The sequence below is a fragment of the Carcharhinus amblyrhynchos genome, chromosome 1 (genome assembly GCF_965287045.1).
Source record: "Carcharhinus amblyrhynchos chromosome 1, sCarAmb.v2.hapA, whole genome shotgun sequence".
Taxonomy (NCBI): domain Eukaryota; kingdom Metazoa; phylum Chordata; class Chondrichthyes; order Carcharhiniformes; family Carcharhinidae; genus Carcharhinus; species Carcharhinus amblyrhynchos.
This window is the reverse complement of record NC_137324.1, coordinates 12,609,901-12,628,209: the sequence shown is the minus strand read 5'-3', so window position 1 is coordinate 12,628,209 and position 18,309 is coordinate 12,609,901. Positions and strand designations below refer to the sequence as shown.

Genomic DNA, 18,309 nt, shown 5'->3' with positions numbered 1-18,309 from the left:
AGGCCCTTCAGCCCTCCACGTCTGCACCAACCATGCTGTCCAACTTAACTAAAACCCCCTACTCTTCCGGGGGCTACATCCATCTATTCCCATTCTATTCATATACTTGTCAAGACTCCCTTAAAACTCACTGTTGTATCTGCTTCCACTACCTCCCCCGGCAATGGGTTTCAGGCACCCACCACCCTCTGTGTTAAAAAAACATGCCTTGTACATCTCCTTTAAACCTTGCCCCTCGCATCTTAAACCTATGCCTTCTAGTAATTGACTCTTCCAGCCTGGGAAAAAACTTCTGACTATCCACTCTGTCCATGCATCTCATAATCTTATAGACTAACTCACTAATGTCCATGAGGAAAGGAAATCTGCCATCTTTCTTTGGTCTGGCCTACATGTTATTCCAAATCCACAGCAATGTGGTTGACTCTTAAATGTGCTCAGGGGTGGGCAATAAATGCTGAATTAAAAAAAAAAGAAGATGCTTCCAAGAAAGTGTAGGGAGTTGGGATTTATCAGCGAGAACCCGGATTTGGAAAAAGTAGTTTGGGAAAGTATCAAAAATGGAGTGCTTGAAAGCAGTTTTTGTCTGTGATTTCTAATGTGTGAAGTTCTGGAGCAGGGCTGACAGTCACCATGAACCAGCTAAGCAATCCCGACACGAAAAGGGGGTGCTCCTTATAATCTGCTCCTGTGGCGGGTTTAGCCTCCCGGAATGATTTTCACTTCCCAACAGTCGCTGAGCAATTGGAGTGCTGGGAATGTAAAGGAAACAAAGGGTGGGATTTTCCAGACCCCACAGTCCCACCCCCCATCCCCTGGAGCATATTTTACATTGTAATATCACACTGTGGTGAATGAGGCAAACTGGTGCAGGAAACATTTGCTGATTGACTTCTTTCTGCCTCAGAATTGCTGAGTATTGAAGAAAGTTAATTCTAAAAAGAATTGCAGATTAAAAGCTTTTGATCTTACTGAAGTTGAAGGTGCGTGCGGTTAAATGGCGCAGGGATCTGATGACTCATAAATTAACCATATTCCCTCAATCATTGTCTTCCAGGGAGCCTCCCTCAAGTACTTACCGACAGTCTTGCAGGACGTTGCGTCGATATTTGATCCAGTAATACTGAGGTAGGCCTCTAGGCAACAGTCAAGTTTGTTCCGCCGTGGTAAGAATTTCCCCTGACCTGCGCCAAGGCCATGGACATGAACTTTGACCTGTGAACTCTGTTTCTCTCTTGCCAAACCTGCCGAGTATTTCAAGCATTTTCTGCTTCTATTTGCTGATTGGGTGGGAGCACAGCAAAAAACAAAACGTCCCCTGCTTTGGCATCTCAGGCCTTACTGAGTTAGCGTCAGTCAGGCAGGGCATCTATCAGAGTCTGTGGCCAGAATTTTACCGGCACGCCCTCCCCGATTCCGGGTGCGTGCGAGGTTCGGAGAACGGCATTCTCCGTTGGCCTCACAGGATCGTGCGAACCTTGGGCGGATATAAAATTCTGCCCTATAGTTGGTGAAGGGAAAGGGGATCGACCAAGGTTTCAGTTGTTGAAGTGCCCAGAAGTGCATTTTCATGGACGCCGGGTGAGACAAGGTCTGGGCTTGAGTTTGACCAATCCTATCTTTGTTTAAAGTTTATTTATTAATGCCACAAGTAAACTTACATTAATGTTACAATGAAGTTACTGTGAAAATCCTCCAGTCACCTGTTCGGGTACTCTGGCACCTGTTCGGGTGCACTGAGGGAGAATTTAGCACGGCCAACGCATCTAACAAGCGGGTCTTTCGGACTGTGGGAGGAAACCGGAGCACCCGGAGGAAACCCACGCCGACACAGGGAGAACATGCAAACTCCACGTGACAGTGACCCAAGCCTAGAATTGAACTCGGATCCCTGGCTCTGTCTGTGGGGCAGCAGTGCTCACCACTGTACTACCATGAAGACAGACAAAAACATTTGGCAGTGGGGATGGACTTGTTCTCTCGCCCAACATCCGGACACAGAGAGAAAGTGTAAATAGGCAGCAATCAGGAGCTTGGGTTTGGCAACGTATCCAGCTGAGGGTCATTTGAGACCGAAATGTGACACCACAACTCCTTCTGCGAAGGTCATACCGTCACGATGTTTACAGGAGGGAAAGGCTGCCTCTTCACGAGATGATTGTTTTTTATACTGTTGCTGAGTGGGCCACAGATGCTGAACAAATGAACCATCAGTAACATTCACAGCTTGCCCTACTGTTAAGTATTAACTCTGCTTCCGCAATAGGTTTACAGTTTATAGTGGCTGGCACACAGAGACGCGTGCCAGCCAAATGCTAGCGATAACAATTTGCATCTGAAGTAGTAATTTGCCTCGAGGCGCTTCGCAGTAACACGGTGAAACAAAACTTGGTGCTGAGACAGGTAGGGACATCTTAGGGCAGAGCTTCATCAAAAGGGTAGACTTCAAATAGCATCTTAAAGCAGGAGAGAGAAGCTGGGGGGCAAAGAGAGAGAAGGCACGGCCAACAGAAGTGAAACCCTTAAAATCGGGGATGCGAAAGGGGCCAGGAGGGGGTCAGAATTGTGGAGCGCAGAGCTCTTGGACTAGAGGTGACTACAGAGATAAGGAAGGGAGAGTTATCATAGAATCATAAAATCTCTGCAGTGCAGAAGGCTGCCACTCGATCCATCAACCTGTTCTACAACAACAGTGTGAGGTAATAAAAGTGTGAGGTAATTCACTTTGGCAGGAATAACAGATGTGTCGAGTATAGGGCTAACGGTAGGACTCTGAATAGTGTTGATGAACAGAGGGATCTAGGTGTATGTGTACATAGATCCCTGAAAGTTGGGAATCAAGTAGGTTGTTAGGAAGGCATACGGTGTCTTGGCGTTTATTGGTAGGGGGATTGAATTTAGGAGCCACAACGTCATGTTGCAACTGTACAAAACTCTGGTGCGTCCGCACTTGGAGTATTGTGTGCAGTTCTGGTCCCCACATTATAGGAAGGATGTGGAGGCATTGGAGAGGGTGCAGAGGAGGTTTACCAGGATGTTGCCTGGTATGGAGGGAAGGTCCTATAAGGAGAGACTGAGGGATTTGAGGTTGTTTTCGTTAGAAAGAAGGTGGCTAAGAGGGGACCTTATTGAAACATACAAGATGATTAGAGGTTTAGATAGGGTGGACAATGATAGCCTTTTTCCTCGGATGGAGAAAGCTAGCAAGAGGGGGCATAGCTTTAAATTAAGGGGTGGTAGTTATAGGACGGATGTCAGGGGTAGGTTCTTTACCCAGAGGGTGGTGAGGGATTGGAATGCCCTGCCTGCTGCAGTTGTAGATGCGCCTAGTTTGGGGGCGTTTAAGAGATCCGTGGATAGGTTTATGGATGGAAAGGGATTGGTTTAGGTTAGAGGGTCTTTGCTTTTTTAATTGGTCGGCGCAACATCGTGGGCCGTAGGGCCTGTTCTGCGCTGTAATGTTCTATGTTCTATGTTCTAACATGGGGATGAGCGACCATAACATGATCGATTTTTTTCTCAAGATGGAGAGCGAAGTAGTTGATTCAGAGACTAAGGAGCTGAATTTTAACCTTGAAAACTTTGAATCCACTTCAGATCAGCCATGATCTTATTGAATGGCGGGGCAGGCTTGAAGGGCTAGATGGCCTACTCCTGCTCCTATTTCTTATGTTCTTATGAATATATGAGGCGTGAGTTAGCCTTGATAGGCTGGGGAGAGTTACTTAAAGGGAAGACAGTGGATAAGCAAAGTCAAGCATTCAAGGAACGCATCGGGGAACTGCAGTAACTGTTTATTTCAGTCTGGCATAAAAACCATATGGGTAAGAGGGCCAATCTGTGGCTTACAAAGGAAATTAGAAAGAGTATCTGATCCAAGGAAGAAGCATACAGAAAGGCCAAGATAAATAATAGGTCTGACGATCAGGCGCAGATTAGAATTCGGCAAAGAAAGATCAAGAGGTTGATTAAGAAGGGGAAAATACAATAAAAAAGTAAGCTTGCAGGGAACATAAAGACTGACACTAAGAGTTTCTATAGATACGTGAAGAGAAAGAGATTGGTGAAGACAAACATCGGTCCTTTACAGACAAAAACATGAAGTTAATAGGGGACAAAGAAATGGCCGAGGAACTGAACGCATACTTTGGTTCTGGGAAAATTAACAGGATTGATAGGATTGGGGGTAGACTATTTCAGAATAAGAGGGGATCTCATCAAAACATACAAAATCCTGATGGGACAGGACAGGCCAGATACAGGAAGAATGCTCTCCATATTGGGGAAGTCTAGAACTAGGTGTCACAGTCTAAGAATAAAGGGGTAAGCCATTCAGGACAGAGATGAGGAAGAACTTCTTCACCCAGAGAGTTGTGAACCTGTGGAATTCTCTACCACAGAAAGCTGTTGGGGCCAGTTCATTAGATACGTTCAAGAGGGAGCTAGACATGACCGTTGTGTAACCGAACAGGTGTTGGAATGTGGCGAGTAGGGGAATTTCACAGTAACTTCATTACAGTGTTAATGTAAGCTTTACTTGTGATTAATAAATAAATTACTTCAGAGTGATATGAGGGGGGCCGGACTGGTATTAAAATATGGTGCTGGGACCTTCAAACCCGCCAAGAATCAGCTTCCAGATGGTCCGGAGGGAAAGTCGCCTGTACATAGTTAAGCGCAGGATCTGGCGTGCGATCCTGCCACTCTGAGGAAGTGATAAAGGCACTGGCGGAGAATGCCGGCCTCTGCTCTTAGTCTCCGAAAGGGAGAATTCTGTCCTTGGTGGAGTTTGATGGTTCCGTGGACCATCAGCCTCTAGCTCGCAGTAATGCATTCTGCAATTTCTCGGATGGTTTAGTGCCAAGTCATGTACAGTTGGAGGGAATTCTGTGTTCTTAACTGAATGTCATTGATTTATTAATTTTTGCCAGCGAAACCTCACAGGTCACAGGCACTCCTTCGCCGAGCCCGAGCTAAACTCGAACACGGCTGAACTTTGTGTTGTAATGTGTCAGCCTTCCGAAATTAATATTTTTTTCCCATTATATTTTTCACTGCTGTGTCAAACTCATCAATTATGCAGCTCCTGCCCCTGGGATCGCCTCTCTTTGATGAGCTAGCTTCCACAGGCCAGTTCGAACCCTTCCAATTAACCCCACTCAACCCTGATATTTTCTTTTCAACCATTTCCTTTATTTAAACATTGATTCTTGTTTTCCTGCTAAGCGTTGCTTGCGTTATTCGACAGTTAATCCAGAGTTCAAATCCCAGTGTCGCATCTTCAACGCTTAAAATTAAAGTCCAGCGATTAGTAAACTCACATCAGAAAAAGGGACTGTGAAAGCTAGACGCAAAATGCTTTGGATGCAGGAATCTGAAACAAAAACAGAAAATCCAGACCGGGGAGGATGTCACCTCAACTTGAAATGTTGGCTCTATTCTCTTTTCACAGATGCTGTCAGACATGCTGAGATTTTCCAGCATTTTTCTGTTTTTAAAGAACATAAGAACATAACTAGGAGCAGGAATAGGCCATTTGGCCCCTCGAGCCTGCTCCACCATTCAATAAGATCACGGCTAATGTAGACTCGCTCACTAGGCTGATACCGGAGTTGAGGGGGTTGAGCTATGAGGAGAGGCTGAATAAACTAGGCTTGTACTCGTTAGAGTTTAGAAGAATGAGGGGAGATCTCATTGAGACGTATAAGATGATGAATGGGATGGATAGGATAGAGGTGGAGAGACTCTTCCCGCTCAAAAAAGACAGTAGGACTAGGGGGCACAGCCTCAAGATAAAGGGGGGGCGGTTTAGAACGGAGTTGAGGAGGAACTTCTTCACTCAAAGGGTGGTGAATCTCTGGAATTCTCTGCCCGTTGAAGTGGTGGAGGCTGCCTCGCTAAATATTTTTAAGACACGGGTTGATGGGTTTTTGATAGGAGAGGGGATTAAGGGTTATGGGGAGAGGGCGGGAAAGTGGAACTGAGCCACGACAGATCAGCCATGATCTTATTGAATGGCGGGGCAGGCTCGAAGGGCCAGATGGCCTACTCCTGCTCCTATTTCTTATGTTCTTATGTTCTTATGTTCTTATAACCCTTAATTTCTCTACTGTTCAAAAATTTATCTATCCTTGCCTAAAAAATTTTTGTGTGAGCATGAAAGCTGTTGGATTTTTGTGAAAGCTTTTGCAAAAGGATGGCTCAGTGGCGCAGCGATCAGCACTGCTGCCTCACAGGGACCCGGGTTCAATTCCCGGCTTGGGTCACTGTTGGTGTGGAGTTTGCGTGTTCTCCCTGTGTCTGCCTGAATTTCCCCCTAGTGTTCTAGTTTTCTCCCACATTCTAAAGATGTGCAGGTTAGATACATTGGCTATGCTAAATTGCGTCTTTGATGCGTAGATTAGAAGAATTAGCGGGGTGAATACGACAGGTTATAGAGAAAGGGCCTGGGTCGGATCGCTGCCAGTGCAGACTCGATGGGCCGAATGGCCTTCTTCTGCACTCTAAGCATTCTGTGATTCTACTGGTTCACTAATGTCCTTCAGGGAAGGAATACTTTTGACAGCACCTTCCAAGCCCATGACCTCTACTAGCTGGAAGGACAAAGATGTGGAGATGTCGGCGTTGGACTGGGGTGGGCACAGTAAGAAGTCTCACAACATCAGGTTAAAGTCCAACAGGTTTATTTGGAGTCATGAGCTTTTGGAGCATTTCTCCTTCATCAGGTGAGGGCAAAGGCAGCAGGTACATGGGAACACTGCCACCTGAAAGTTCCCTTTCAAGCCTCTCGCTATCCTGACTTGGAAATATATCGCCATTCCTTCACTGTCACTGCTCAGAATCTTAGGAGTTCTGCCCTAACAGCGCGTTGAGTGTACCTACATCACATGGACTGCTGGGGTCCAAGAAGGCAGCTCACCACTAGTCATAGAGTTTCCCATTATGGAAACAGGCCCTTCGGCCCAACTTGTCCATGCACTCTTTTATTTTAAAGCCCTAAGCTCATCCCAATTGCCGGCGTTTGGCCCATATCCCTCTGTACCCATCTTACCCATTTAACTGTCTAAATGCTTTTTAAAAGACAAAATTGTACCCATCTCTACTACTACGAAAAGTGTGAGGTAATTCACTTTGGCAGGAATAACAGATGTGTAGAGTATAGGGCTAACGGGAGGACTCTGAATAGTGTGGATGAACAGAGGGATCTAGGTGTATGTGTACATAGATCCCTGAAAGTTGGGAATCAAGTAGATAAGGTTGTTAGGAAGGCATACGGTGTCTTGGCGTTTATTGGTAGGGGGATTGAATTTAGGAGCCGCAGCGTCATGTTGCAACTGTACAAAACTCTGGTGCGGCCACACTTGGAGTATTGTGTGCAGTTCTGGTCCCCACATTATGAGAAGGATGTGGAGGCATTGGAGAGGGTGCAGAGGAGGTTTACCAGGATGTTGTCTGGTATGGAGGGGAGGTCCTATAAGGAGAGACTGAGGGATTTGAGGTTGTTTTCGTTAGAAAGAAGGTGGCTAAGAGGGGACCTTATTGAAACATATAAGATGATTAGAGGTTTAGATAGGGTGGACAGTGATAGCCTTTTTCCTCGGATGGAGAAAGCTAGCACGAGGGGGCATAGCTTTAAATTAAGGGGTGGTAGTTATAGGACGGATGTCAGAGGTAGGTTCTTTACCCAGAGGGTGGTGAGGGATTGGAATGCCCTGCCTGCTGCAGTTGTAAATGCGCCTAGTTTGGGGGCGTTTAAGAGATCCGTGGATAGGTTTATGGATGGAAAGGGATTGGTTTAGGTTAGAGAGTCATTGCTTTTTAATTGGTCGGCGCAACATCGTGGGCCAAAGGGCCTGTTCTGCGCTGTTAATTTCTATGTTCTATGTACTACCTCTGGCAGCTTGTTTCAGACACTCACCACCCTCTGTGTGAGAAAAGTGCCCCTCTGGACGCTTTTGTATCTTTCCCCTTTCACTTTAAACCTATGCCCTCTAGTTTTAGACTCCCCTACCTTTGGGAAAAGATATTGAATAGCTAGCTGATCTATATGCCTCATTACTTTATAGGCTTCTATAAGATCATCTCTCAGCCTTGTATGTCCAGAAAAAAAAGTCCCAGTCAATTCAGCCTCTCCTTATAACTCAAAACTATCAAGTCTCGGCAGCATCCGAGTAAATCTTTTCTACACTCTTTCTAACTTATCAAATATTTTCTATAATAGGATGATCAGGACTGTACACAGTATTCCAAATGTGGCCTTACCAATGTCTTGTACAACTTCAACAAGACGTCCCAATTCCTGTGTTCAATGTTCTGACCAATGAAATCAAGCGTTTCAAGGAGTTATGAACTTGTACCCCTAGATCTCTTTGTTCTGTAACTCTCCCCAACACCCTACCATTAACTGAGTAAGTCCTGCCTGATTCTGTCTACCAAAATGCATCGCCTCACATTTATCTAAATTAAACTCCATCTGCCATTCGTCAGCCCACTGGCCCAATTGATCAAGGTTGTGTTGCAATCCAAGATAACCTTCTTCACTGTCCACTATAGCAGCAATCTTGGTGTCATCTGCAAATTTACTAACCATGCCTCCTATATTCTCATCCAAATCATTAATATAAATGATAAATAACAGTGGACCCAGCACCGATCCCTGAGGCACACCGCTGGTCACAGACGATACCTTCTCAAGGGCAACTAGGAATGGGCAATAAATGCTGGCTAGCCAGTGACACTCATGTCTCATCTTCCTCAACCAGCCTTGGAAAACTCAAAATATAATCATATCATAGAATTCCCACAGTGCCGAAGAGTCCATTTGGCCCATCGAGTCTACACCGACAACAATCCTACGCAGGTCCTATACCCATAAACCCACATATTTTCCCTACAAATTGGATGGTGTTGTGCTGTGGAAGTGAGATGTTGGGCATGTGGAATTATTTCAACCTAACTCACCTGGCACGGATCTGACTGAGTCGGTCAGGCCCACGATTTTATTTTCTTTCAGTTAACTCCCATGAGATTCTTCTCTTGAGAACAGAGAATGTTGAGGGAATGAGCAGATAGAGTCCTTTGATTTTATGAAGGTGTTTAATGAGCTGTGCCTGACTGGGTCATGGTGCAGCGAACCTTCCTGGAAAGAGGTGACACGGCTATCCCACCGAGTCGCCAGCCAGCCCGTTTCCCCCCACCCCCCCCCATTTAGATTCCACCCTGTGTCATTCTGTGTGAAACGTAAGAATGTTTAATGCTTACCATTTAGTTTGCATCTGAACTAGAATTGGCAAGAACTCTTGGATCATTGTGCAAGAGGATTGTAAGGGGAATATTTATCCAGTTTGTTACCCATTATCAGCATCAAAGACCCACGTGTCAAATCAGTACAGCCAGTTGTCCCATTAGAGCTGCTAAGCTGCAGCTTTAGATTAGCATCACTCCTTCCCACTGCACCGTGTGTATTTTTACATTGCTCACAGCCCTGCTCTCTGAGCAAGACAAGCAAGTCGTGCCACATTAGAAGCTACTATACTCTGAAATGGGTTACTGGTTTGAGATGATCCAGACTCATTTCTCAATGCACCTTTCGAACCTTTGAATCGAGGGGGAGAGAGAGGGAAAACCTCCCTTCATCCCATCAATTCCTGTTGGACCAATACAACCTTCTCAGTGAAATTAAGGAGAGATTTTTTTTCATTTGTTCACGGGGCATGAGTGTCGCTGGCAAGATCACCCTGCATATGAACGTAAGATATAGGAGCAGAATTAGGCCATTGGGCCCATCGGGTCCGCTCTACCATTCAATCATGGCTGATATTTTTCTCATCCCCATTCTCCTGCCTTCTACCCATAACCCTTGATTCCCTCATAGAAACATAGAAAAAACTACAGCATAATACAGGCTCTTTGGTCCACGAAGTTGTGCCGAATGTGTCCCTTATCAATCAAGAACCTATCTATCTCTGTTTTAAAGACACTCAATGACCTGGCCTCCTGTGGCAATGAGTTTCACAGATTCACCATCCCCTGGCTGAAGAAATTCCTCCTGATCTCTGTGTTAAAGGAGCGTCTCTTCACTCTGAGGTTGTGCTCTCGAGTTCTGGTCTCTCCCACTAGTGGAAACATCCTCTCCACATCCACTCTATCTAAGCCTCTCAGTATTCTGTAAGTTTCAATTAGATCCTCCCTGATCCTTCGAAACTCCATTGGCATAGGCTCAGACTCCTAGACTACTGCTCATATGACAAACCCATCATTCCTGGAATCATTCTTCTGAACCATTCTGGCCCTTTGAGACAGCAGTGCTAAACATTGTGCCACCATACCTCCATTTCTGATCCAATGATGGAGGGAAAATCATTGATGAAGCAGTTGAAGATAGTTAAGCCTCGAACATTTCTCTGAGGAACTCCTGCAGTGATGTCCTGAGGCTTCCTATAACCACAGCTATCTCTCTTTGTGCAAGGTATGACTGCAACCAGGTTTTCCAATGTTTCCTGGGGCTCTTGGGTAATGATGTGGATGTGCCGGCGTTGGACTGGGGTAAACACAGTAAAAAGTCTGACAACACCAGGTTTTAGTCCAACCGATTTGGGTAATACAGTCAGTTAAATGCTAGCTTGGAGTCCAGGGCAGCCATTCACATCCCACCTCTGGAATTCAATGCTTTTGTCCATGCTTAGGCCAAGGTTGTAATGACACCTGGAGACAAGTGACAATGAAAGAATCCAAGCTCAGCATTACTGAGCAGGCTAATGCTAAGTAAGTGTTACTTGATAGACAACACCTTCCCTTACTTTACTGATGATTAACAATTAGCCAGATTTAGATTGTCTTACATTTTGTGGATGGGACATACCTGGGCAATTTTCTACATTATTGGATAGATGCCAATATTGTAGCAACACTGGAAGAACTTGGCCAAAGGAGCCACCATTTCTGTGCATGCAGCTGTTTTTAAAACTCTTTTGTGGGGCATCGGCATCGCTGGCTGGCCAGCATTTATTACCCATTCTTAGTTACCCAAGGGCAGTTGAAAGTCAACCACATTGCTGTGAGCTCTGGAGTCACATGTAGGCCAGGTAAGGATGGCAGATTTCCTTCCCTAAAGGACATGAGTGAACCAGTTGGGTTTCACGTTCACCAATAGACTCTTAATTCCAGATTTTTTTTGTTGAATTTTTTTGTTTTTTTTTGTTCCACCATCTGCCGTGACGGGATTCAAACCTGGTTCCTCAGAACATTAGCTGAGTTTCTGGATTAATGACCTCCCGATAATATCACTAGGCCATCGCTTCCTTTCTGTTAGACTAACCCCGAGGTGAAGATCATGGGTGGGAATCTCCAGATGCACTCGCCTCAAAACTGGGAAATCCCATCCGCAGTCAATGGACCTTCATGTGGTCCGCACACCCACACCCTCTCCCCGGATTTGGGTGGTGGACGGGACAGGAGAATTCTGGGGCATGTGTTACATCACTACGTGGATGGTGCTGCACTCAGTCTCACGTTAACCCTGTATGTGCCAAACTCTTACACCGAGACATTCTTAGCGACAGATATTGAAATCCTTGATTCAGAGTACATTCTGTCCTTCCTCAGTGCTTCCTCCAAGTGAGGTTTGACATGTAGGAATGTTGATTGAGAATTAGCAGGGCTTGATGGCATGAGACTTCATGAGTTCCAGAATCAACGTTGAGGACTCCCGGGACAATTCCATCCAGACTGTATCCCACTGTGCTGCCACCTTCAGAGAGTATTTATTTATTTATTAGTGTCACAAATCGGCTTACATTAACACTGCAATGAAGTTATTGTGAAAATCCCCGTGTCGCCACACACCAGCACCTTTACGGGTATACTGAAGCAGAACTTAGCATGGCCAACGTACTTAACCACACATCCTTCAGACTGTGGGAGGAAACCGGAGCACCCGGAGGAAACCCACGCAGACACGGGGGAGAACGTGCAGACTCCGCAAAGACAGTGACCCAAACCAGGAACTGAACCCAGGTTCCCAGCACTGTGAAGCAGCTGTGCTGACCACCATGCCACCCACTAGTCTAGTAACATGCTAAGTTTCCATTGTGGATGATTAATGTTAGTCTTCCTTGAGCTTTTTGAATATGACTATCCCTAGGCCTGCCCCGAGTGGGTATGTATAAGAAGGAAATATCACTGCTATGTTGAAGGGAGAGCTGTTCTGAAGTGGAGAATTAAGTTGTTTGCATAGAGAAGCCTTCATGTTGCTTTGAAGCTGTATTTTGTACCTGACCTCAGCATCAAGTGTACAAAAGGTGGGAAAATATTGGTACTGTCAGCCATGGCGCAGCGGGCAATACTCTCCATTGGTTATGGGTTTGAAGTTCTACCCCAGGGCACAAAAAGGCCTGGGCACCTTGTTCATGGAAAGTTACGCTGTCAGCGCTGCCATCGTTTTTGATGAAAATTCATGAGGCCTCATATATACTCTTGCGCAGTCATAGAAACCCACCTCTCTGCCACCCCCCACCCCTACCCCTGCCCCCAGCACTATATTGAAGGCAACCTGAGATGTTTTCCACAGCAGCGCTGGCCAACTGTTCTGCTCAGCCAACCATCAATAACCTGATCACCTGGTCATTGATGCATTACTATTTGTGGGATCTTGATGTACACTAATTGGCTGCCCCCATTTCAACAGTGCACCATCAACTGTAAAGCACTTTGGGATAACCCTGAAGTCGTGGAGGTGCTATATAAATGCAAGATTGAGCTCAGTTCTCCCGGATCCGGATATCAGTAATCAGGGATGGTGGGGGTGGGGAGGGGGGTGAATTTTTCATTTGATCTGATTTGATTTATTATTGTCACATGTATTGGGTTACAGTGAAAAGTATTGCTTATTGCACGCAATACAGACAAGGCATGCAGTTCATAGTGCACATAGAGGAGAAGGAAAGGAGAGGATGCAGAATGTAGTGTTACAGTCATAGCTAGGACATAGAGAAAGGTCAACTCAATATAAGGCAGGCCCATTCAAAAGTCTGATGGCAGTAGGGAGAAGCTGTTCTTGAGTCGGTTGGTACGTGAACTCAGACTTTTGTATCTTTTTCCCGAAGAAGGTGGAAGACAGAATGTCCGAGGTGTGTGAGGTCCTTGATTATGCTGGCTTCTTTTCCAAGGGAGAGGGAAGTGTAGACAGAGTCAGTGGATGGGAGATTGTTTGTGTGTTGGATTGGGTTACATTCACAACCCTTTTTTTGTGGTCTTGGGCAGAGCAGGAGCCATACCAAGCTGTGATACAACCGGAAAGAATGCTTTCTATGGTGCATTTGTAAATGGTCCAGCATTTCTTGGTGAGAGTCGTAGCTGACATGCCAAATTTCCTTTGTCTTCTGAGAAAGTAGAGGCGTTGGTGGGCTTTCTTAACTATCGCGTCGTCATTGGGGGGGGACAGGTTGTTGGTGATCTGGACACCTAGAAATGTGAAGCTCTTGACGATTTCCACTTCATCCCCGTTAACGTAGACAGGGATATTCCGTCCTCTACGCAAAGTGAGTATTAAGCTGACAACTGAAGCGTGGGCCAGAGATGGCTGGTGTTAATGGAGAAGTCCCCTCAGTATAATCGTATTGAACATTCATCTCATGTTGCGGGGGTGGGGGGGAAGGTGTGAAAGTGTAGCGTGATGAACACAAAACTGGCCAGCAATTAAATTCGACAAGCTTCCAAGTGTTTTTGTAATCTGAGTTCTGTTTCATTTCAGTGCCAGATCTTTTGAATACATCTAATTAACATTCAATGTTCTGCCAGATTATGCCGAGTTCATTAATATTTAATGCTCTGAAAATATGCTGAAATATCCCGAACGTTTGCTCAGATTCTGCTGATGCATCTCATGAATTTTCAATGCCTGTTCTGCTGACATGATTTTGCTTCTCTGTTTTTGTTTGTAGCCACTTGTTGCGCAGTTTCATTCTGAACCTTCCCCTGGATCGCCTGGTGAAACAGAAATTGCAGTCAATGACAGCCATCGTCAACACTGAACTCTTCCAAAGAGAAGGTAAACCCTGCTACCCCAGTGTGCTCAGGGCAGTGGGATTTCAGTGGAGATAAAAAGATGTAATGCGATCTTCACCTTTGGTCGAATTTATAGCACAGACAGAGGCCATTCTGCCCATTGCAGCTGTGATGGCTCTTGAGAGAGACACCAAATTAGTTCTGTTCCGTTATTTCTTTCCCCATAGCCCTGCAATTTTTCTTCTTTTCAAACGTGTATCCAATTCCTTTTAGAAATTGGCATTGAGTTATGCTTCCATCTTTCAATCAATACATTCCTGATCATCATAACATACAACATGTTTCCCCTCTGGCCCTTTTGTCAGTGATGTTAAATCTGTCTCTTTTGGTTCCTGAACATTCAAAGAACAAAAAACAGTACAGCGCAGGAACAGACCCTTTGGCCATCCAAGCCTGCGCTGATCATGATGGCTGCCTAAACTAAAACTGTATGCACGTACGGACTCCATATCCTTTCGTTCCCTTCCTATTCATGTATTTGTCTAGTTGCCCCTTAAATGCCTGCATTGTACCTGCTCCCACCACTTCCCTGGGTAGCGCGTTTCAGACACTCACCACCCTTTGTGTAAGAACCTTGCCTCGCACATCTCCTCCAAACTTTTCCCGACATGTCTTGAACCTGTCTCCCCTTAGTACTTGACTTTTCTACCCTCAGAAAGAGCATCTGAGCATCCACTTTGTTCATGCCACTCATAATCTTGTAGACCTCTATCAGGCCACCCCTCCACCTTCAACGTTCCTACCAGCAGAAACCATTTCTTCTGATTTACTCAGTCAAAATATTTTCTTTTATCCTTTCATGGGATGTGGATGTCGCTGGCTGGGCCAGCATTTCTTGCCCAACCCTAATTTCCCTTGAATTGAGTGTCTCGCTGGACCATTTCAGGCAGTGTCTTAGAGTCAACTACATTATTGAGGCTCTGGAGTCATATGTAGACCAGACCTGGTTAGGACGACTGATTTCCTTCCCTAAAGGACATTAGTGAACCAGATGGGTTTACATGAGAATCCACAATGGTTTCATGGTTATTATTAATTCCAGATTTTTTTCTTGACTTCAAATTTCACCATTTGCCAAGGTGGAATTCGAGCCCACATCCCTCAGAGCTTTTCCTCGGGTCTTTGGATTGCTAGTCCATTGATAGTATCACTATGCTGCCACCTCCCCATATCATCATAGAATGAATTATAGAATTGATATGGTGCAGAAGGACACCATTCAGCTCATTGAGCCTACAGTAACCACAATCCCACCCAGGCCCTATTCCCACAGTCCCCCATATTCACTCTGCCAATCCCCCTGACACTAAAGTCAATTTAGCATGGCCAATCATGGTCATCTTTGGACTGTGGGAGGAAACAAGAGCACCTGGAGGAAAACCACACAGACACTGGGAGAATGTGCAAACTTCACATAGATAATAACGTGGGAGGAAACCAGAGCACCCGGAGGAAAACCACATAGACACAGGGAGATTGTGCAAACTTCACATAGATAATAAGCCAATGTGGGAATTGAACCCAGGTCCCTGGCACTGTGAGGCAGCAGTGCTAACCATTGTGCCACCGACCACATCATGGTGATCATCTTTATTCAATCAGTCTTTATCTTTTTTTTTCAAAGTAGTATAATCCTCTAGCTACTCCAGTCTCTCCAAGTAATCTAAGCCTCTCAACGCTTGTAACAGTGTGCCATCTGTACCCTTATCCTCAAATTATCCGAGATCTGGACCTCCCCCGCCATCGTGAACATTCTTTCTGAATCTACCCTGTCTAACCCTGTTAGAATTGTATAAGTTTCTATGAGATTGCCTCTCACTTTTCGTAACTCCAGTGAATATAATCCTAAGTGACTTAGTCTCTCTTCACATGACAGACCTGCCATCCCAGAAATATGCCCAGTAAATCTTGGCTGTAGTCCCTCTATAGCAAGGACATTCTTCCTCAGATAAAGTCACCAAACTTCGCACAGTACTCTAGTTGTGGCCTCACCAACGCCCTGTAAAATTGCAGTAAAACATCCCAATCCTATACTCATTAATGTCAATGCTGCCATGTTCCAATGAGAAAGTCACACTGTCTTTGGAGTGTTTTATTTGCCCTCCCTTGGAACATTGGCCATTTGAGAGTTGAGAAAACAGGACCTGCTGGAGGGATGGTTTTTCAGCCACCCAGACAGTGTCCAGTCCAGCAAAGTAGATTGTTCAGGAGGTTTGTCAGAATGCTGTGGAGCAGGTTTCACAAAGCACATTAGCAATTATTCCATGGTCTCCCAATCTGGAGGTGGAGGCATTAAGGATGAACTTTCTCCCAGTGTCACTGCGGAACAGGAGTGTGGTGACAGCAAATGCCCTGCACAGAATTTACATTGTCTTGTCAAGGCTTTTTTCTTTGCAAAAATATACTTTATTCACAAAATATCTGAAAGAACATTGCAGACATTTCAAAATTCCCTCACTGAAAGTGTATGGGTCACATTGCACTTGAGGCTTTTCAGTACAATTCTGATACATGTCATATTCTCTGTATTCAATGTCATTTGGACAGCCTGGGGCTTTTATACAACTCCCAGCCCCTCAATGCAACACGGCTGAAAGTTATTATGCAGTGACCATTCCACTATTCTATGAACAAATGGGGTTTTGTCAATTTGACCTTGTTCCGTGGATGGCCCTGGATACTTCAAAAACGTGGTCGACATTGCCAGATAGGTCGAGAACTTGATTTGGAATTCCCCTCTTTGATTAGGCTGTTTTAGGGCATCTAAGCTTGCTGATGTCTTAGTGTTAGATGGATGTTGATTAATTGATTTGACTTATTGTCACATAGAAAGCACAGAAAATAGAGGAGTGGGCCATTCGGCCCTTAGAACCTGCACCACCATTCAATATGATCATGGTGTGCAGATGTTGGCGTTGGACTGGGGTGGGCACAGTAAAAAAGTCTCAACACTCACTCACTCACCTGATGAAGGAGCAGTGCTCTGAAAGCTCGTGATTCCAAATAAACCTGTTGGACTTTAACCTGGTGTTGTGAGACTTCTCAATATGATCATGGCTGATCATGCACTTTCAGTATTCCACTCCCACTTTTCCTCCATACCTCTCGATCCCTATAACTGCAAGGGCCACATCCAGCTCCCTCAAATTTCTACAGTGCAGAAGGAGGCCATTTGGCCCGTCGAGCCTGCGCCAACAATTTTAACCAGGCTCTATCCCTGTAACCCCACAGAAATACCCTGCTAATCCCCCTGACACGAATGGGCAATTTAGCATGTCAATCAGCCTAAACTGCACATCTTTGGAGTGTGGGAGGAAACCGGAGCACTCGGAGGAACCCCACACAGACACGGTGAGAACGTACAAACTCCACACAGACTGCCATCCAAGACCTGAATTTAATCTGAGTCCCTGGCACTGTGAGGTAGCAGAACTAATCACTGTGCCACCATGCCACCCACAAATCTATTGTGGTAATGTAAAGTAATGTTTCTTATGCGCCATACAGACAAAGCATACGATTCATAGAATACACATGGGAGAGGGAAAGGAGAAGATGCAGAATATCATGTTACAGTCATAGCTAGGGTGTAGAGACTTAATATAACATGGTTCCATTCAAAATTCAGATCGTAACAGGGAAGAAGCTGTTCTTGAATTGGTTGAGCGGAAGTGTAGACGGAGTCAGTGGATGGGAAGTAGGTTTGCATAATGGACTGGGCTTCATTCACAACCTGTGGTCTTGTGGTTTATCACTGATAGAACAATTCTGTCCATCAGGAATCACTCCCTTATATACATCGAGGGAAACAGACCTCACTTAGATCTTTGACCCAAACATGATCGAAAAGGTGTGAATGCTTTGATATAGGCTGCCTCCGCATGGTATTCGATTTGTTTTTCTGCTGGAAGAGAGTGTCTGTTATTTGCAGTAATGAACACACCGTGTCAGCAGGAGCACATCCTTTATATCGACTTGTGCCACCCTGTTTTTCTCAATGATTCCACTCCAATAATCAGAGTCACAGCCAATTCTGGCAATAAAAAACTCCTGAAGTATAGTATTTATTTATTTTGGGGTGGCAGTGAGAACTTCAAGTTCAGAACAGAATTTTTCTTTAATAAGAACATAAGAAATAGGAGCAGGAGTAGGCCATCTAGCCCTTCGAGCCTGACCCACCATTCAATAAGATCATGGCTGATCTGAAGTGGATCAGTTCCACATTCCCCCTTTCTCCCCATAACC

The 18,309-nt window shown here is 45.2% G+C and overlaps 1 protein-coding gene across 1 annotated transcript in view; it reads left to right on the top strand.

Annotated features, from left to right (window-relative positions):
- Positions 1-18,309, top strand: part of LOC145346307 (dedicator of cytokinesis protein 2-like) — a 1,149,449-nt gene that overhangs the window by 366,215 nt on the left and 764,925 nt on the right. Inside the window, exons 24-25 of the mRNA XM_080193520.1 lie at positions 1,058-1,128; positions 13,941-14,047. Of these exons, the coding sequence (XP_080049646.1) occupies positions 1,058-1,128; positions 13,941-14,047 (178 nt within the window). The remainder of the gene's footprint in view (positions 1-1,057; positions 1,129-13,940; positions 14,048-18,309) is intronic.